The sequence below is a fragment of the Perognathus longimembris genome, chromosome 25 (genome assembly GCF_023159225.1).
Source record: "Perognathus longimembris pacificus isolate PPM17 chromosome 25, ASM2315922v1, whole genome shotgun sequence".
NCBI lineage: Eukaryota > Metazoa > Chordata > Mammalia > Rodentia > Heteromyidae > Perognathus > Perognathus longimembris.
Window position 1 is genome coordinate 2,804,596 of NC_063185.1, and position 21,310 is coordinate 2,825,905.

General features: G+C 48.4%; 1 protein-coding gene and 1 long non-coding RNA gene across 2 annotated transcripts in view; one reads left to right on the plus strand and one right to left on the minus strand.

The window, feature by feature from the left end:
• The window catches only part of LOC125341880, a 13,877-nt gene extending 2,759 nt beyond the window's left edge, over positions 1-11,118 (minus strand). Inside the window, exons 1-2 of the long non-coding RNA XR_007209100.1 lie at positions 11,104-11,118; positions 5,587-5,618 (exon numbers count right to left, since the gene is read on the minus strand). This is a non-coding gene — a long non-coding RNA (uncharacterized LOC125341880). The remainder of the gene's footprint in view (positions 1-5,586; positions 5,619-11,103) is intronic.
• Positions 6,033-18,565, plus strand: Bnip1 (BCL2 interacting protein 1). The gene is made up of 6 exons (XM_048333998.1): positions 6,033-6,189; positions 8,357-8,449; positions 10,829-10,920; positions 12,865-12,966; positions 16,153-16,271; positions 18,181-18,565. Exons 1-6 carry the CDS (start codon positions 6,106-6,108, stop codon positions 18,375-18,377), a joined length of 687 nt encoding a protein of 228 aa, XP_048189955.1. The 5' UTR covers positions 6,033-6,105; the 3' UTR covers positions 18,378-18,565.
• Positions 18,566-21,310: the final 2,745 nt, after the last annotated feature.

Here is a 21,310-nt window from a genome sequence, read left to right on the forward strand (position 1 = left end):
ACAGAACCGCACACTCGTTCTTCCCTCGCATCGTGACAAACGCATCTCCTCCAGTGCCGTAACACTTGTGGATTCTTTTGTAACCCTCGAAATCTTCAGCAGGGCATTTTGAGAAGATGACTTGTGGTGTTGTTGTTCTTTAATATTTCAAATGCGTCTGGATGCACAGTGAATGTCCACTTGTAAGAATGGTGGTTTCGTAATGAGAAACAAGTAAGCACACTGATGGCGAAATGTACTACTGAGAATTGACACGCTTCCCCTGGCAGACAGGATTATGTGTTGAAGCATAGTCCTCCTGCTTAACAAACTGACTGAAAGAGTAGAAATGACACCTAGAAACCAAACTATGCCAAACTGTTCTTTTTGTTTAAGAAACAAGAAGTGTGGAGGTGGCTTGAGGCGTTTGACCCTTGTTAATGGCCGTTGGATCTGAGTCATGGTGGCTGAGCCAAGAGCACTGTGGGTATTTCTGTGTGCCAAGTATGGGTGAACTAGCTTTGCCTCCTTCGTTCAACACAGTGGTGTAGTTGACCCCATTCTGGGTGCCCAAGAGCAAGACTGATGACTGGGTCTTGCCTTTCACCCCTTGTTTCTTTTCGCAGAACCAAATAACAAACAATGTATTGTGTACTGTATCTGCCTCCTCACCACGTATTTTTATGACATTGTATTCCGCTGTTGGCTTTTTTCCTAACCTTCTCTCCCCAGGATCTGCCCTGTAGCTTAGCCTCGGTGCGTAATAGTGACGGCCAGCACAGAAGCCACAAGAGAAGGGTAGAAGGGCAAGAATTCAAAGCATCCTACAATGTGGCAATCTCCTTTGCGTAGTCACCTACGGTTCTATTTGTAATACTGTCATCAATATTCTGTAGTTTTGTTTAATCCTCCCTCCTACTTTCCCCAACTGGAGTTATGACCCTTTTTATTAGATTCAGTCTTGTCTCTTGTCTAGAAAGAGTTTTCTCATTGGCGCATGAGCTGTTTAAAAAACAAGTGACTCTAATGTTGGTTAATAGCTATGCCGGGTTTTTGTTTGTATGTTTGGTTTTGTTTTTGGATTTTTCATTTTCAGCAGAAAAGGCAATTCATTGCACAAAGTTGCCTTGGGGTTCTGTCACCTACAACCCGGAAGCACTTCTAGTCAGATACAGATTCATCAGTGTATGCCACATCCTTTGTAATTTAAAATAAAAAAAAAATAACGAAGATGAAAAAGTTTGACCTCGTTTGCCTTGTGTTTTCCTTCTTCCTTTCTCTTCTGCTGATGCTTCTTGCCTATCCTCGGCAGCCCACCCCCCCACCCCCCACTTCTGAGGATAGCAGGTCCCAAAGGAACCCCTCCCAGCCCCACACAGCGGCCCGCGCTCACTGCGCCCCCTGTCGGTCTTGTTTTGATATGTCAGACTGATTTTTCAATATTTCGATGACATTTAGCTACAACATAGAATTCTTGATGGATATAAAACATTTGTATTCTTCGTAGAGAATAGCTTCTACTTCTTTGTCCTCTTTGAATCTTTGGGCACGTGATATCTCAGAGAAAAAAATAAACCATTTGAGGTTTCTCCTGATTTGAAATAATAGTATGTGTCCGTGTGTTTTCATCATTCTAAGTAAGTCTCCAGGCCTAATCAAAGTGCATACACGGGGCCCCCTAGCAAAGGCCACTGTAAGAGTGCAGTGTGTATTGCTTCAGCCAACAAACATTTGTTGAACACATTCCTCTGTGATTTGTGCTATTGGGGGGACTAAAGACCCCCTCCCCCAGGAACTCAGGCAGAAGGCTTTGGGACTGGCTAACTAAACAATACAAGAAGCTGTGCACTGGTGGCTCACACGTGTCATCCTAGCAGGAAAGTCTATGACACTTTTATCTCCAATGAACCACCAGAAAACTAGAAGTTGCACTGTGGCTCAAAGTGGTACAGTGCTAGTCTTGAGCAGAAGAGCTCAGGGACAGTGTCCAGGCCCAGAGTTCAAACCCCACAGCCAACAAAAGAGAAAGAAAACAAATTAAGTCTTAGCTGGGCACCAGTGGCTCACATCTGTCTTCCTATCTCCTCAGGAGGGCTGAGAACCTAGGGATCACGGTTCAAATCTAGCCTGGCCAGGAAAGTCTGTGGGACTCCTAGCTCCAGTGAACCACCAAAAAAGCCAGTAGAGCTATGGCTTATGTGGTAAAGGACTAGTAGTGAGCAACAAAGTTCAAGGACAGCACCCAGGCCCTGAGTTCAAGCCTCAGGACCTGCACTGAAAATGAAAAAAGTCTTCATGTGGGTAGCAGCAGTTAGAAAAACCATTCCAGGGGCTGGGGATATGGCCTAGTGGCAAGAGTGCTTGCCTCGTACACATGAGGCCCTGGGTTTGATTCCCCAGCACCACATATACAGAAAATGGCCAGAAGTGGCGCTGTGGCTTTAGTGGCAGAGCGCTAGCCTTGAGCAAGAAGAAGCCAGGGACAGTGCTCAGGCCCTGAGTCCAAGCCCCAGGACTGGCCAAAAAAAAAAAAAAGAAAAACCATTCCATTCATCCTCCTTGCCGAGAGTAGGAACCTGGTGAGCCCTCTAGCCACATTGAAATGAAGACCGAGGCAGAACAGTTGAGATGCTGTCATATCCCAGCTGAGAAGGTTCAGAATAGAAGGTATTAAATCCCCTTAGGAGTAGGGAGTGGCATTCCTTTAGTCTCTGCTCACCACTTTCCAGTTAGGGAACTCAGCTGCTACTCAAGGGCCGAGTGGTGAGGCTCATGGTCAAGTGCATGGTACAGAAGAGAGAGGACTAGCCCCAGACCTGGGTTAGGATTCTGAGCCCCAGTGCTTGCCTGCACTCCACAAGACCAATCCATACTCATTTCGGCTGGACCATGCCAAGTCACAGGCAGTGTTTGGAAATACATCCATGTCGGGGAAATAATCAGCTTAGAATCCAAAAACTGTAAGGCCACATGCACGTCCCTGAAGTCTGGATAGCCTAGGAATTCCCCAACAAGGAGCATCATGGGAGAAAGGCCCAAATGCACATGATACAGAGCTAGTGTAGGGTCTGAACTCATACTTTAAATAGCCTTCTATTCAAGGGTATGAAACATGGGACTACCTTGAATGCCAACCTCTTAGTTTAAAAAAATTGCCAATAGATTCCTCTATGCATCACCTCTATAATAACAAAGTCAATGAATAAAAAGAAGATTGCCAGTACTAACAGGGCATATGTTAAAGTCTAGATAAACCTTTAAAAGTGGGATGAAGAATGCAAAAAAAAAAAAGCTTTTGGACAAATGGGAAGGTATGGCAGGATCTCAAAAAGGTACTGATAGGGCTGACCGTGCTAAGCTACATTCAAATGGGATGACTCCCTAATAAAATGTGGTTTCAAATGGAATACAAGTTTTTGTGAGAAAAAAATAATAGCTGGGATTTACTGGGGGAGGGATAAATTGAGTGTTTAGTAGTGGATATTAAAACTCAAAACATTTAGACAATGCTGTTTTGTGTATGAATAGGTGATAGATCAATAAAAGAAAGTCTGGAACTAGAGTCATCTATGACAATTCAGTATGGAAATAGATGACAAGAACCAGGGAGAGGTTGGAAGCCTCTAGGATTGTGGCTCACTCCTGCAATCCTAGCTACTCAGGAGACTGAGATCTGAAGGTACAGTTCAAACCCGGCCCAGACACAGAAGTCCATGCCTGGGGCTCATTTCCAGTGAATCACCAGAAAAGTCAGAAGTGCAGCTGTGGCTCAAGTGGTAGAGTGCTAGCCTTGAGCACAAAAGCTCAAGGACAGCACCCAGACCCTGAGTTCAAGCCCCATGATCCATACAAGAAAGAAATCTGCATGATAGTACATAATGAAAATGAAATGAAAAGGACCACCATTTGTTGAGGATTTGCTCTGGCATTTCTAAGCCAGGGGCTGGTGGCTCACACCATTCTAACTACTTAGGAAGCTGAGATCTGTGGATCACTGTCCAAAACCAGCCCAGGCAGGAATGTCCTAGCTGGACACGGAGCTGTGGCTTGAAAGGTAGAGCACCAGCCTTGAGAGAAAATGCCCAAGGCCCTGAGTTTAAGCCCTAGTACCAGCATTAAAAGAAATGAGTGGGGCTGGAAAGATGGGGGAGAATGAAGAAAGTGTAGGACACTGCTCAGGATACATTGTGCTCATAAATGGATAAGCAGAAATGAAATCTCTCTGTACAGTTATTTTATTGCCAGTCCTGGGGCTTGGACTCGGGGCCTGATCACTGTCCCTGGCTTCCTTTTTGCTCGCACTCTACCATTTGAGCCACAGCAACACTTACGGCTTTTTGTGTTTTATGTGGTGCTGAGGAATCGAACTCAGGGCTTCATGCATGCAGTGAGCACTCTTATCCCTAAGCCACATTCCCAGCCCTGTACAGTAACTTTAAAAGGTTTTTTAGTACCTAGATAAGGAACGGGGTGTGGCCCAAGTGCCAGAACCCTAAGAGGCTCTGAGTTTAAGTCCAAGTACTGGCACCAAAAGAAAAGTATCAAACCCATGCCAGTCAAATAGTTAACCAATTCAACTGTACACAGGAAGAAACTCCAAAGACAGAAGTGACGTAATCCTTGAAGGTAGCTTAACATCTGTGTGTTTTAGACAGATTGCTTAATCCATATGTTGGAATGAGAAAGTACCCTGATGAAGTACTACTTTGAATTTTTTTTTGCCAGTCCTGGGGCTTGAACTGAGGGTCTGAGCACTGTCTCTGGCTTCTTTTTGCTCAAGGCTAGCACAGTACCACTTGAGCCACATCGCCACTTCCGGCTTTTTCTGTTTACATGGTGCTGAGGAATCGAACCCAGGGCTTCAGGCATGCTAGATGAGCACTCTGCCACTAAACCATATTCCCAGCCCCTGCTTTGAATTTCATACACTGAAAATGTTCAAGCCAAGATTTGGTGGCTCATGCCTATAATCCCAGCTGCTCAGGAGACTGACATTGAGGATTGCAGTTCTAGACCAGCTCTGGCAGGAGTGCCAACATACTCTTTTCTCCAGTTAACTACCAAAAAAAAAAAAAAAAAAAGCCAGAAGTGGAGCAGTGGACCAAGTGGGAGAACACCAGCTATAAGCATAAAAACTTGGGGACAGCACTCAAGGCCCTGAGTTCAAGCCTTAGTATGGGCTCACACAGAATTTCATTTTCTCTTTTGTTCTATAATTCAGTCATTGTAGAGCATACTGGAAATTCAGTGTTTAAAAGGAAATAAAAGCCAGGTGCTGGTGGCTCACGCCTGTAACCCTAGCTACTCAGAAGGCTGAGATCTGAGGATTGCAGTTCAAAGCCAGCCTGGGCAGGAGAGTCTGTGAGACTCATCTCCAATGAGCACCAAAAACTGGAAGTGGCGCTGTGGCTCAAGTGGTAGAGTGGGTCGCCTTGAGATGAAGAGCTCAGGGACAACACCCAGGCCCAGAATTCAAGCCCCACAACCAATCAAAAAAAAAGGAAAGACTGGTGAAGCAGCTCAAGTGGTAGAGTGCCTTCCTAGCAAGTACAAGGCCCTGAGTTCAAACCCCAATACCACAACATAAATTATATATATATGTATAACACATACATATATAAATATCACATGTTTATATACTATATTATACATAATATAAATATATTGTATAAATATATGTATGTTGTATATAATATAAAATTGTATATATCATACAATATACATGATATATCATGTTACATACTTACATATTACATATACCATGTATAATATTTATATATAATTTATATATCATATATGTAATATATTGTTTGTATATATCATATATAACATGATAAATACATATAAATTATATCTTATGTACTATATAACATACTACATAACGTGTAATCGAAACATAAATATATGACATATTATAAATTAATATATAGAGATAAATATATCAACTATATATGCTCTTTCCAGAGACAAGCCCACTGGCACTTTCCTTGAGCGCTGCCCTGACCGGTCCCCTGCCCTGTGGGCGTGGCTATGGGCGTGGCCTCCACGCAGCCGAGGGGAGGGGCGGGGCGGAAACGCGTCTGAATCTGGGCTTCGCCGCGACCCGTAGCCGGCGTTCCCAACAACATGGCGGCCCCCCTGGATGTCCACGTCCGTATCTGCAACCAGGAGATCGTCAGGTTCGACCTGGAGGTGAAGGCGCTGATCCAGGTAGGGACCCCCTGCTGCGGCGCGCGCGCCACCGCCCCCCCCGACCCCCTCTCGGCCCTGGCCCGAGGCCTTCGTCCGCACCCGGGCTGGCCTCCCGAGCCCCTGCGATGGCCGGTGGCAGCTTTCATCCTTGGTGTTAAACAGGCTACTTCCGTGTGCCGCGGAAGGTCCTGGAAACCTCAGCTGTGCGTTGCTGGGGAAGCGGAAGCGGAAGCCGGCCCCGGGTGATCGGACTCTGGGGTGCGAGGCTGTGAGATGGATGGAAGCAGCGAGGGAACAGGCCGAGGACGCCATGCAAACATGACTTGACTTTCGCCTCCAGGAGGTGCAGACAACAAAACTTCTGGAGCAGTTGTAGCTCCGTAAACGGAAGATTGGATTCCTATAAATACAGTTGCAGGGGGAGCGGGGCTGGGAGTGCAGCCCAGTGGTAGAGTGCATGTTTAACATGTGCAAATGCACACACGGGAGGGAGGGAGGGAGACAGATACCGAAGGAACTGCTGGGCCGGGCAGGGTGGCACAGCCTGTGATCCTAGCATTCCAGAGGCTGAGGCAGTCGGTTCATGAGCTCAAGGCCAACCGCGCTAGGTAGCAAAAAGCCTATCTTGAAATAAAATTTAAAAAAAAATAAAAATAAAACATTTTTCCAGGTAGGGGTGGCCCTTGCCTGTCATCCTAGCTACTCGGGAGGCTGAGATCTGAGGGGTTCAAAGCCAGGACAGGCAGGAAAAGTGCATGACTTGTCTCCAGTTAACCAGAAGTGGAGCTGTGGCTCAACGTGGTCGAGTGCTACCCTTTAGCAAAACAAAACAAAACAAAACAAAAAAACTCAGGGACAATGTGCAGGCCCTGAGTTCAAGCCCCAGGACTGGCACGAATGAATGATTATACCCAAGCTTAAAAAAAAACAAAACCAACAACAACAAAACGGGGCTGGGAATATGACTTAACGGTAGAGTGCTTGCCTTGCATGCATGAAGCCCTGGGCTCAAGTGGTAGAATGCTAGCTTTGAGCAAAAAGGAAGCCAGGGACAGTGCTCAGTCCCAGAGTCCAAGGCCCAGGACTGGCAAGCAAGCAAGCAATAAATAAATAAATAAATAAACAAACAAAATAAAACAAGCTTACCTTTTCACATCATTTATTTGAGTTGCTCCAGTGCCCTTCTGTATCCTCTTGCCTTTCAACTCTTGTGTCTGCAAGGGGAAAAGAGTGATAAACCAGGTTGTTACACTCTTCCAGTGCTCTGGCTGCTCTGCTAAGTGCCTTTCACAGACATGTTCTTGACCTAGGCCAAGTGGGGAAACTGAGGCACAGAGCACTTAAGCAACTTTCCCAAGGCTGCACAGCAATGAATGGGGCTTCGGCTGAGATCGGAATACATAGGCCAAGTTTTAGAACTGAGTTGGTTTCTAGAAATGCATTTTCAGTCTAGCCCTGTGTCTATAAACATTGTGACTCGTAACAGATGGTTTGTGAAAATCAAACCAAGTGAGTCTGTCTTAGATTGCCAGGAACGGAAGCACCCCAGTTTTCAAGCTGTGGGGACCTAAGTTACATCATTGCATCTTGGATGTCTGTTCTTGCTGGATGTGGGAGCTCCATGAAGTATTCCGTGCTGCCTGGATGACTCCTGGTAAACTTAAGGAACTGATCATTAAAGTAGTTCAAGGCAGACACTGTGTGTCTGTATATGCACACACATGTGTACACACACATAATAAACTTTTTGGTGTACTGGCAATCAAATGCAGGGCTTTGAACATACTAGACAAGCACTCTACTGCTGAGCCATATGACAGTCCCGTTCTGTTCGCTGACATTAAAGAAGGATGAAAGAGCCAGGTGCTGGTGCCTCACGCCCTGTCATCCTAGCTACCCAGGAGGTTGAGATCTGAGGATCACAGTTTAAAGCCAGCCTAGTCAGAAAAGTTCCTGTGAGACTCTCTCCAGTTAACACCAGCAAACCAGAGGTGGAGCTGTGGTTCCAGTGGTAGAGCACTAGACTTGAGGGGAAAAAAAGCTAAGGGACAGTGCCAGGTGAACCCCAATCCTCAGATCCCCGCCTCCTGAGTAGCTAGGCTCAGGTCAGTGTTCTCACAGGATAGATGATATCTTTTTATGTCACTACAGTGGAGACGACACTCCTCTCTCCCATATCCTCTAGGATATTCGTGATTGTTCCGGACCCTTGAGTGCTCTTACTGAACTGAACACAAAAGTCAAAGAGAAGTTCCAGCAGCTACGGCACAGAATACAGGTGAGTGTGGCCATGGGCCTCTGGGGCCAAGGATGCGTAACAGTGAAGGGCACCTGGGGTATCCATCCCGGAAGGAGCTTTGCTGAGGCGGGGGGTGGGGGGGAGGGTGGGAGGGCTTCGGATACCAACTGGACAGAGGGGAAAACATTTAGACAATAAAGGAAGGTGTACACCTGCTCCCAGGTGTTACTCAGGTATTTGAACACAAATTGGATGTTTGTGTGTGTGCGTGCACACGTGCATTTGAACTCAGGGCCTGGGCACTACCCCTGAGCTTTTGTGCTAAAGGCTGGTAGCTTTACCACTTGAGTCATACCTTCATTTTGGGGGTTTTGGGTGGTTTATTCGGAATAAGAATTTTGGCCATGGGCTGGGGATATAGCCTAGTGGCAAGAGTGCCTGCCTCATATACACGAGGCCCTAGGTTCGATTCCCCAGCACCACATATACAGAAAACGGCCAGAAGTGGCGCTGTGGCTCAAGTGGCAGAGTGCTAGCCTTGAGTGGGAAGAAGCCAGGGACAGTTCTCAGGCCCTGAGTCCAAGGCCCAGGACTGGCCAAAAAAAAAAAAAAAAAGGAATTTTGGCCAGTCCATCCATGGTACTCAGGAGGCTGAGATCTGAGGATCATGGTTCTAAGCCAGCCCACGCAGAAAAGTCCCCATGACACTCTTATCTCCAATTAACCACTCAAAAAATTGGTAGTGGAGCTGTGGGTCAAAGTGGTAGAGCATTAACCTTGAGCAAAAGAGCTCAGGAACAGCACCCACACCCTGAGTTCAAGCCCCATGATTGACAAAAAAAGAAAAAAAGAATTTCTTGGATTTTCCTGCATAGGCTGCCTTCAAACCTGTTTCTCAGATTGCAACCTCCTGAGTAATAACTAGTATCATAAATGTAAACTACCAGGCACTGGTTAGATCACCAGCTCAGGTCTATGTGCTGTCTCTGAGCTCTGTGAGGCACAGCACCACTTCTGGATTTTTCTGTGATTAATTGGAGCCTGGGCTGGCTTTGAACTGCAGTCCTCAGATCTCAGCCTCCTGAGTAGCTAGGATGACAGCCATGAGCCACTGGTGTCCAGCTTCGCTTGGAATTGTTAGAGCTTTTTAATACAGAGGGGTCATTTCAATGGTTTTCTTTGCCACTTTCCAGCCCAGGCCCTCGTTCTCTGCTTAGGCATCAAAACCAGGCACCATCTCTTGGGCAAAGTTTTGCACACTGTCTCTTTGCCCAGATTCCTCCTTTCTGTTTCACACGGGTGACTTCAACTAGAATGTTTGTGCCATCTGAAAATACAGAGGCAGCATTTCCACACTATGCCCTTGACAGGTGGTTGGGCACAGGGATCTGTTTTGTGGGTAGGTGGGGTCTCCCAGGCTCCCCGAGTTCTCTGACTGTGACCTCACCCCCACAAGCTGGCCAGTTACTTTGCTGTTGCTTAGAGGTGCAGACAGTCTGTCCCAAAGTTGGTGGAAAAACTGGCCAGTTGCACCACCAAGAAACAGCATGGCTCTTGTCTTTGTCACCTTCCTTTTGCAAGTTTTTTAAGAGCAGTTTTGGAAACACCCAGCTCTTGCTCTAGGCTTCAGGTTCTAGTGCTGTCCTGCACTCCAGTTGATCTTCTGCAGCATTGATTCATTTGTCTTCATTTTTGTTCATTTTTTGGGTGGGGTGCCAGTCCTAGCGCTAGAACTAGGCCTGGGCACTGTCCCTGAGCTGTTTTTTGTTCAAGGCTAGAACTCTACCACTTGAGCCACAGTGCCTCTTCCAGCTTTTTCTGAGTAGTGCCCAGGCTGGCTTTGAACCGCGATCCTCAGATCTCAGCCTCCTGGGTAGCCGGGGCAACAGGCGTGAGCCACTGGCAGCATTCTGATGGTTAATTGGAGATGAGAGTCTCAGAGCCAGACACCAGTGGCTCACGCCTGTCATCCCTGCTACTCAGGAGGCTGAGATCTGAGGATCGAAGTTCAAAGCCGGCTTGGGGAAGGAAAATCTGTAAGACTGTTATCCTCATTTATTTTTATTTATTTATTTATTTATTTATTTATTTATTTATTTATTTATTTTTGCCAGTCCTGGGCCTTGGACTCAGGGCCTGAGCACTGTCCCTGGCTTCTTTTTGCTCAAGGCTAGCACTCTGCCACTTGAGCCACAGCGCCACTTCTGGCCGTTTTCTGTATATGTGGTGCTGGGGAATCGAACCCAGGGCTTCATGTATACGAGGCAAGCACTCTTGCCACTAGGCCATATCCCCAGCCCTGTTCTCTCCATTTAAATCACCCAGTCCCTGAGTTCAAGCTTCAGAACTGGCAAGAAATAAATAAAATAAAACTAAAATCCTCACAACAACCAGCTCTTGTTCCTCCCACCCCTCAAGGAGCTGGAGCAGTCGGCTAAGGAACAAGACAAGGAGTCAGAGAAACATATGCTGCTGCAGGAGGTGGAGAACCACAAAAAGCAGATGCTCAGGTAGGCAGGGCCTGGCCGGCCGCCAGGGCCCCCTAGTTACCCTGCCGCTGCCCCTGAGGCAGTCCCGTTGCCAGTTATACCCAGGCCAGATGGTCTCAGCAGATGAGTGATTCTCTGATGGAGGAATAAGGGAAGAAGAAGCAGGTCACGTGGGCAGTTCAAAAAATATACTTAGCGTTCCACTATATATATATATATTTTTTAATACATATATTTTTTTTAATGTTTTGGGTACTGGGCCTGGGCGCTGTCCCTGAGCGCTTTCACTCAAGGCTCTACCACTTGAGCCACAGCTCCTCCTCTTCCAGCTCTCTTTGGGGATTCATTGGAGATGAGTCTCACAGCCTTTTCCTGATGTGATGTCCACTGTGACCCTCAGATCTCGGCCTCTGAGTAATAACTAGGATTACAGGCGAGAGCTGACATCCCCCTTCCTCAGCTTACACTGTGTTTCTATGAATATTTTCTTCGTTTCTTCCTCGGTACTGTAATTTGAAGGGCTTCCATGTGCTATTGCACCATGCCTTCAGCCCTTGTGCGTCATAAGGTTTTATTTATTTATTTATTTTGGCCAGTCCTAGGCCTTGGACTCAGGGCCTGAGCACTGTCCCTGGCTTCTTTTTGCTCAAGGCTAGCACTCTGCCACTTGAGCCACAGCATCCCTTCTGGCCGTTTTCTATCTATGTGGTGCTGGGGAATTGAATCCAGGGCTTCATGTATACAAGGCAAGCACTCTTGCCACTATGCTATATCCCCAGCCCCTTCATAAGGTTTTAATTTTTTCCGGCCATATCAGGGTTTGAACTCAGGGCCTCATGCTTGCTAAGCAGGTGTTTTTGCACTTCTGCCACTCCACCAGTCTCTTGGTGCATTTGTTATTTTTCAGGCAGGATCTTTTTATTTTTTTTATTTTTTTGGCCAGTTCTGGGGCTTGGACTCAGGGCCTGAGCACTGTCCCTGGCTTCTTTTTGCTCAAGGCTAGCACTCTGCCACTTGAGCCACAGCGCCACTTCTGGCCGTTTTCTGTATATGTGGTGCTGGGGAATTGAACCCAGGGCCTCATGTATACAAGGCAAGCACTCTTGCCACTAGGCCATATCCCCAGCCCTCAGGCAGGATCTTTTTAAAATTTTCTTTGTCCAGCTGGTCTACACTGTGATCCTCCTACTTACGCCCTCCTTGTAGCAGGGATGGCAGGCGCGCACCCCTGTGCCCAGCTGTTTTAGTTGAAATTGGTTCTCACTACCTTTCTTCTGGGGCTGGCCTCAAAAACATGAGCCTCCCATCTCCTGAGTACTGGAAGACAGACATGAGCCACTGCTCCTGGGCCCTGTATCTTGCTTTGTGTATGTGTGTGTGTGTGTGTGGGGGGGGTAATGGGTACGCATGAGCACCTGTGTGCGGGTCCTAGGACTGGAACTCTGGACCTGGGCGCTGTCCCTGAGCTTCCGTGCTCAAAGCTGTCCCTCTACCACTCGAGCCACAGCTCCACTTCTGCCTTTTCTTTGGTGGTTCATTGGAGCTGAGAATCTCCCAGACTTCCCATCTGGGCTGGCTTTGAATTGCCATCCTCAGGTCTCAGCCTCCTGAGTAGATAGGATGACAGGCACGAGCCCTTGACACCTAGCTATTTTAGACTTTGGAACCACAAATAAATAAATAAATAAATAGGATTGTTTTTGTAGCACAGGATCAGTTTTATCTAAAAATTGGTGCAAGAAAAACTCCACTGATAGTGAACGTACTTTAGATGTGGCACAGTTGAGAAGGTTTCAAATGGTCTGTCATCCTGAAACAATGACACAGAAAACTGGATAATCTTCCATGTGCATGTGAGCTATCACAAGTTAAGCCAAGTGCCATCACTGAAGCTGGGGCTTGGGTTCACATTGGCCCATTGTGCGGTGTGGATGTGATCACGTGACCCCTTTGTTCTTCTTCCAGCAATCAGACCTCATGGAGGAAAGCCAATCTCACCTGCAAAATTGCCATCGACAACCTAGAGAAAGCGGAGCTGCTCCAAGGAGGAGATCTGCTGAGGCAAAGGTAGCCATGCTTTTGTGTCTCTTCTGTTTCAGAACCCCAGAACCCCTGCTGGAGCACCTCTCTCTGTGCCTACAGTTGGTACTTAATTCTTTTTTTTTTTTTTTTGCCAGGGCTTGAACTCGGGGCCTGGGCACTGTCCCTGAGCTTCTTTTACTCAAGGCTAGCACTCTACCACTTGAGCCACAGTGCCACTTCCTGCCTTTTGTTTATGTGGTACTGAGGACTCAAACCCAGGGCTTCATACATGCTAGGCAAGCACTCTACCACTAAGCAATATTTCCTTCCCAGTAAGAAATTATTTCAGTTTATTTTATTTTAGCTTTTGTGTGCTGATCCTAGAGCTTGAACTCGGGGCTTGGTGCTGTCTCTGAGCTTTTTCACTCAAGGCTAGCACTCTACCACCTTGAGCCACAGTACCACTTCCGGTTTTGTGGTGGTTTATTGAAGAGAAGTGTCTCACAGACTTTCCTGCCCAGGCTGGCTTCGAACCACAATCCTCTGGTCTCAGCCCTTTGTGTAGCTGACAGACATGAGCCACCAGTGCCCAGACATAGTAAGTTTTAAAGTCTGAGAGAAATCTGTGGCTTATTTGTAGTAAATGGGTAAAATCAAATCCTGAATTACAAAATGAGAAAGCACTGTATCTAATCTTATTGTTCATGAACATTTTGTCATATCCTCTCTCCCACTACTTACTTTCCATATTGTTTATAGAGTGAAAACATGCCACATGTGGACTCCATTGTCCTCTGTTCCTTTAGTATTAAAACAAGGGCGCTCTCTTGCTTTAGCACTCTTAAACATGATTTCAGTATGTGCTTTTCATTGTATTAACCAGCCCTGTTACATACCATGGCAGGCTTAAACATGCAGCTGCATCCACATTTTGGGGAGTTCTGTTGGGGAGTGCTCTCTAAGGCTATTGGCTTATTATTTTTTTGAGATTATGAATACTTTTTTTTCCTTGTCAGTCCTGGGGCTTGAGCTCAAGGCCTGGGTGCTGTCCCTGAGCTTATTTTGCTCAAAACTAACACTCTACCAGTTGAGTCACAGTACCACTTCTGGCTTTTTCATCAAGAAAAAAATTAGCCAGGTGCCAGTGGCTCACGCCTGTAATCCTAGTGACTCAGGAGGCTGAGATCTGAGGATCTTGGTTTGAAGTCAGCCTGGGCAGGAAAGTCCATGAGACTCTTACCTCCAGTGAACCACCAAAAAGCTAGAAGTGAACTTGTGGCTTAAGTGGTAGTGTGGTAAAAACCCCCAGTGCACAGGCCCTGAGTTCAAGCCCCCAGCCCAGCAAAAAAACAATGTAAAACTATTGCAAAAATAAGAGTAGAGGGGCTGGGGATATAGCCTAGTGGCAAGAGTGCCTGCCTCGGATACACGAGGCCCTGGGTTCGATTCCCCAGCACCACATATACAGAAAACGGCCAGAAGCGGCGCTGTGGCTCAAGTGGCAGAGTGCTAGCCTTGAGCGGGAAGAAGCCAGGGACAGTGCTCAGGCCCTGAGTCCAAGGCCCAGGACTGGGGCTGGGGATATAGCCTAGTGGCAAGAGTGCCTGCCTCGGATACACGAGGCCCTAGGTTCGATTCCCCAGCACCACATATACAGAAAATGGCCAGAAGTGGCGCTGTGGCTCAAGTGGCGGAGTGCTAGCCTTGAGCGGGAAGAAGCCAGGGACAGTGCTCATGCCCTGAGTCCAAGGCCCAGGACTGGCCAAAAAAATAAAAAATAAAAAATAAGAGTAGAGCAACTGGGGCTGGGAATATGGCCTAGTTGCAAGAGTGCTTGCCTCGTATACATGAAGCCCTGGGTTCAATTCCCCAGCACCACATATATAGAAAATGGCCAGAAGTGGTGCTTTGGCTCAAGTGGTAGAGTGCTAGCCTTGAGCAAAAAGAAGCCAGGGACCGTGCTTAGGCCCTGAGTTCAAGGCCCAGGACTGGCCAGAAACAAAACAAAACAAACAAAAAAAACTGTAGAGCAACTACCACAACAGAGCACTAATGCGATAGGTGAAAACATGAAATGCCATTGAATGGTGAGCTGTGTGAAGGTAATTTTTTGTTTTAGTTCTTAACTACATAGATAGATAGATAGACAGACATGAATGAAATGGTAAACTCTTCTGTGTGTCTATAAAATATACATATATACTTACATATACATCATATATACAGAAGAGTTACCATTTCATAAGTCAGATGAGTTTTCTTTTGGGCTGTCATGGAGCTTGAACTTAAGGACTCCTGCGCTGTCGCTGAGCTTCATGTTCAAAGCTAGCACTCTACCATTTGAGCCACAGCTCCACTTCCGATTTTCTGGTGGTTCATTGGAGATAAGAACAGATTTTCCTATCCAGGCTGGCTTTGAAGTGCCATCCTTAAATCTCAGCCTCCTGAATAGCTAGGATTATAGGCGTGAGCTGCGGGGACCAGCTAAGTAATTTTATTTTTCTGGACAATGTCACCCCTTCCTTTGCTCTCCTCCAGTTTCCCCTCCCACCCCTGCCCACAGGTCACAGAAGGTCATTTGCCACATAGTGTTTACTAAATAGCATTTGCCTCACCCCTCCATTTCTCTATTCTCCTTTGTCCCCCCTAAAAAGACAAACAGGGCTGGGAATGTGGCTCAGTGGTAAAGTGCTTGTCTAGCCTACATAAAGCCTTGGGTTCGAGTCCTCAGTACTACATACACAGAAAAAGCCAGAAGTGGCGCTGTGGCTCAAGTGGTAGAGTGCTACCCTTGAGCAAAAAGAAGCCAGGGACAGTGCTCAGGCCCTGAGTTCGAGCCCCAGGACTGGCAGAGAGAGAGAGAGAGAGAAAGAGAGAGAGAGAGAAACAAAAACAAAAAATTCAAATACCACTACCACCAACATAACATAAACAATAAAAACATGTTTGCATTTCCTGGAGTTGTTTGGCTGTAGGGTGTCTCTGATGTAGAGAGGAGTGGCTCCTCCTCTCCACACAGCCTCCTTTAGTCTGTGTGTGATTGCCTAGAGTCCTGTGTAGCTCTCATGCCTGGCCCTGCTTCAGATCTAGCTTCCACGTGTGAGAGAATGCAAGCGCCATTTTGTCTCTCTGAGCTTGGCTCGCCCCACTGAGCGTGATCAGTTCTGGCTCCATCCATTTCCCCAAGGGCAGCTGTCACTGACATTGCTTCTCCCTTCTCTGGATCTTCAGGAAAACCACCAAAGAGAGCCTGGCCCAGACTTCCAGCACCATCACTGAGAGCCTCATGGGTATCAGTAGGATGATGTCACAGCAGGTGCAGCAGAGCGAGGAGGCCGTGCACACGCTGGGTAAGGCCAGCCCGGAGTGGGGTATCTCCCAGAGGCGCAGGAGCCTCATGGCTCACCCTGGGGCTGGGGCCCAGCTCCTCCACACCTCTGCTGCCCCCAGTGTCCTGGCTTCTGTGACATAGCCAATGGGACCCCGTCATCAATGGGGGTGACACCATCATGGCGGTGGCGTCATCAGTGGGAGTCACGTTGCAGCTGGGTTCTGCCTGGGATGGGGCGCGCTGCTCTGATGTCTGCTTTGGGTTGTTGGAGCTATGCTGTGGACCATGCACTCCATCCAGGTTCCCCAGAAAAGCCATCCCCGGGGTGGCAGGGGATCCCATGAGAAGCAGATACCCACCCACCCCATCCCCCCAGGGAGTCAGAAGCACTGGTAACCTCACTAGGCCCCATAGGATCTGACAGGTTTGGAGCCACAGCTGCCAGAAAAGGCTGCTGGGATCTCAGTTAAAAGAAAAGCCATGGGGCTAGGAAGGTGGCTTAGCGGTACAATGCTTGCCTAGCATGCATGAAGCCCGGGGTTCGATTCCTCAGCACCACATACACAGAAAAAGCCCAAAGTGGTATTGTGGCTCAAGTGGTAGAGGCTAGCTTTGAGCAAAAGAAGCTCAGGGACAGCACCCAGGCTCTGAGTTCAAGCCCCAGGACTGGCAAAAAAACAAGCCAGCACTGGTGGCGCATACTTGTAATCTTAGCCATTCAGAAGACTGAGATCCAAGTATCATTGTTTGAAGCCAGCCCAGGCAGGAAGTCCATGAGACTCATCTCCAATGAACCACCAGAAACACAGAAGTGGAGTCATGGTTCAAGTAGTAAAGCCCCAGTTTGGAGCAAAAAATCTGAAGAGACAGCACTCAGGTCCTGAGTCTAAGCCCTAGGATTGACACAAAATATAAAAATAAGCCTATGGCTCACACCTGTAATCCTAGCTATTCAGGAGGCTGAGATGGAAGGATTGAAGTTCAAAGCCAGCCCAGTCAGAAAAGTTCATGAGAGTCTTATCTCTAACTACCAGAAAACTAGAAATGGAGCTGTCCCTCAAAGTGGTAGAGCACCAGTCTTGAGCACAAAAGCTCAGGGGTAGCACCCAGGCCCTGACTTCAATCCCCGGACCAGCAAAAATAAAGAAAAGAAAAGAAGCTGGCCATTGCTACCAGAAACTGGAGGCTGAGATCTAAAGATCACAGTTCAAAGCCAGCCAGGACAGGAAAGTCCTCAAGACTCGTATCTCCAGTTAATCACCTCCCCCCAAAAGCTAGCAGTGGCGCTGTGGCTCAACTGTTAAGACAGTGCTAGCTTCTTGAACAGAAAAGCTCCGGGCCATTGTCCCCGTGCTGAGTTCCAGACCCAGGAGAGCCCAAAGGAGGGTAGCACTCAGGAGAGGAACTCAGAGGCACCATGCCTGTGTGCCTCTCCTCGTATAATTAAAGAAACAGAGTTCAGGAAGTGGGGGGGGAAAGTAAAATACGGGAGCCCACGTGGGCTGTGAATTTGCAGGCTTCTTTCCGCCTGCCAAGTCCTCATTCTAGGGCTGGCAATCCATACCGTGTGGGCGGGGCCCGGCGGGACTGTGTTGTGTGGGCGGGACCAGGGCGGGACCGCCTAGTGGGTGGAGCTTCTGACAGGACCACCTTGTGGGTGGGGCCTGGGGCAGGGCCACCTTGTGGGTGGGCCCCCTGCAGGATCATCCTGTGGGCGGGGCCATCTTGTGGGTGGAGCGTCCGGCAGGACCACCTTGCGGGCAGGGCGGGGCCGCCTTGTGGGTGGAGCTTCGGGCAGGACCGCCCTGTGGGGGGGGGCCTTATTCTGGGTGCTCATCCCGGGATGGGCCCCCAGCCGCCAAAGCCGACGCCCTGACTTTGGGGGTGCTGGGTCTCTGAGTCTGGGTGCCTTCCCACTTCCTTTCCAGTCAACTCTTCTCGAACCATCCTGGATGCAAATGAAGAATTCAAGTCCATGTCGGGGACCATCCAGCTGGGCCGGAAGCTCATCACCAAATACAACCGCCGCGAACTGACGGACAAACTCCTCATCTTCCTCGCCCTGGCCCTTTTCCTCGCCACGGTCCTGTACATTGTGAAAAAGCGCCTGTTCCCGTTTCTGTGATAGCTCTTGGCCCTTATGCGCCCAGGCGCCCTCGGCTGATCCAGGCCACCCGATGGAGCCCCAGGGAGCCCCAGGCCGTCCCGCCGTGCTCCCAGCGTCACGCGAGATGGGGACCCACGCTCACCCACCTGCAGACCCCTGGGGGGCTGCCCCTTAAACAGGCCCTAAAAAGGCCAGATCTGGGGGCTGGGAACGTGGCTTAGTGGTAGAGTGCTCGCCTACCACGCATGAAGCCCTGGGTTCGATTCCTCAGTGCCACACAGACAGGAAGAGCCAGACGTGGCACCGTGGCTCAAGCGGTAGAGTGCTAGCTAGCCTTGAGCAAAAAGCTCAGGGACAGTGCCCAGACCCTGAGTTCAAGCCCCAGGACTGGCAAAAAAAACGAAAGCCAGATCTGGTGAAGAGAGAAGAGAAGAGGTGAATGAAGGATGATGTGAATTCATGGTCAGTCTGCGAATAAACTTGATTTTATTTCATAGAAAGACTTGTGTTTGCTTTAACAAGACATCCCTCTGGGGTTGCATGCCTCTGTCGTGTGTGTGCGTGCGCCAGCCCTGGGGCTTTAACTCAAGGGTTGATGAGCTTCGCTTAGCTTTTATGCTCAAGGCTGGCAGCTCTGCCAAGTAGCCTTCATCCCGTGTGCCAGGCACCCTGAGCACTTTGCGCATGCCTTGGTGAACCTAGAGAGAGACACCAGCGGGAAACTCAGGTGGGCCCAGGTGGGCCTGAGTTCTGGCCAGCCATGCGCTAAGATCTGATCTGAGGATCACAGTTCAAAGCCAGCCCAGGCAGGAAAGTCTATGAGGCTCTTACCTCCACTGAACCACCAGAAAACCGGAAGTGGCGCTGTGGCTCAAGTGGTAGAGTGCTAGCCTTGAGCAAAAAAATCAGGGACAGCACCAAGGCCCACAGTACAAGCCCCATGACCTATTTAAAACAAAGCAAAACAAAACAAAACTGATCCTTCTCGATCTAGAGAACCACAGAGCCATGTCCCATGCCTCAACTTCCCCATCTGTAAAATGGAAGAGCAGAAATTAGAGTCTGTTTGAGAATCCAATCTGTAGGCTGAGATCTGAGGCTTGCAGTTCGAAGCCAGCCCTTGCAGACAAATCCCTGTGACTGAACTCCTGTTAACTTGTACAATGTAGGAAGTGGAGCTGTGGCTCAAGAGCAAAAAGCTAAGCAAGCAAGCTAAGCAAGAGCGCCAGGCTCAGCTGAATGCTGGTGCCTCGCACCTGTCAGCCTAGCTTCTCAGGAGTCTGAGATCAAGGTTCGAAGCCTGCCTGGGCAGAAAAGTCTAAGGACAGGCAAACAAACAAACAGATCAAAGGGGAAGACTATACATACACATAAATCTCACTCACACACACACACACGTCTTTTTTTTTGGCCAGTCCTAGGTCTTGAACTCAGAGCCTGAGCTCTGTCCCTGAGCTCCTTTTGCTCAAGGCTAACACTCTACCACTTGAGCCACAGCGCCACTACTTTTGGCTTTTTCTGTGATTAAATGAAGGTAAGAATTTCCTGGCCTTTCCTGCTTGGGCTGGCTTGGAACCCCTATCCTCAGATCTCAGCCTTCTGAGTAGCTAGGATGACAGGCGGGAGCCACCGGCACCCAGCTATCTATGTCATCCTTAAACCATTCCTGGCCCCAGAAGACACGCGCTGCAAATTGCACACACATGCGTCTTATTTATAGTCGACTTAAAGCTGAGCAGCAGGTCCAGATGGGAAATTTCCCCCGCAGATTCCAGCTGTGCGCGGCAGATGGCACTTATCAAATGGCCTTTTCTTGTCCTAACATTTCTCTTCTCTACTTCCCACTAATTGTCAACATCCTGCGCCCAATCTGGAAACGCGTGGGCCCTGTGCTCCCTCAAAAAAAAATCTCCTGTGACACTTGGCTCTTTTTTTTTTTTGGCCTATTTTAAAATGCCATGAGTGATGTCTTTCAGCACAAGGCTGACTGCCTGCCGTCGCTGCCTTCTCCAGCCATTAGGGGGCAGTGTTCACACGCTTGGTCGTTGTGATATCTGACCATTTGTTTTTGTTTTTGTTTTTTATTATATTTTTTATTATCTTTAGTTGTACAGAGGGGTTACCACTCAAATCAGCTGATAAGTACAATGCATCTTAAATGTCTCACCCCTTTTATCTTTGTCCCCAGCCCTCCCAACCCCACTCTTCCTCTCAATTTTCCTAGTTTCATAGGATATGCACTCAATATGAGTGCTATTTCTCTATTCATCTGCTCACCTGTGTGTGTGTGTGTGTGTGTGTGTGTGTGTGCGCGCGCGCACGTGCGCACACACCAGTACTAGGGCTCAAACTTAAGCCTGGTTACTGTCGGCTTTTTTGGCTTAAGGCTGGTACTCTACCTCTTGAGCTACACTGCCACTTCTGGCTTTTGGGGGGGGGGGGTTCGTTGGAGTCTCGTAGACACTCCTGTCTGGGCTGGCTTCAAACTGAGGTCCTCCGATCTCAGCCCCCTCGGTGGCTAGGATCACAGGTGTGAGCCACCAGTGCCTAACATTTTTGTTTGTGTCACTCCTGGGGCTTGAACTCAGCACCTGAGCACTGTCCCTGAGCTTTTCTAGCTCAGTGCTGGCTGCTTTACCACTGAGCCACTGCTCCACTTTTAGGTTTTTTGGTGCTTCATTGGAGATAAGGGTCTCCCAAACAGTTCTGCCCCGGCTGCCCTCAGATCCCCTGAGAAGCTGGGCTTTGGGGTCCTTTTCTGGTCAGCCATGAACACAAGCTTCCATCTCTTCCCTGTGTGCCTGGTGTCCCACATCTCCTCATGCAGAGTCCCTGATCACCCCTCCACCCTGCACCAGCCTCTCCTCCCAACCTCCCCGCCCTTCCTACACACTCCTTTCCCGGCTCCTGAAATGCAGCTCAAATACACCAGAATATACCACCCTACCCGT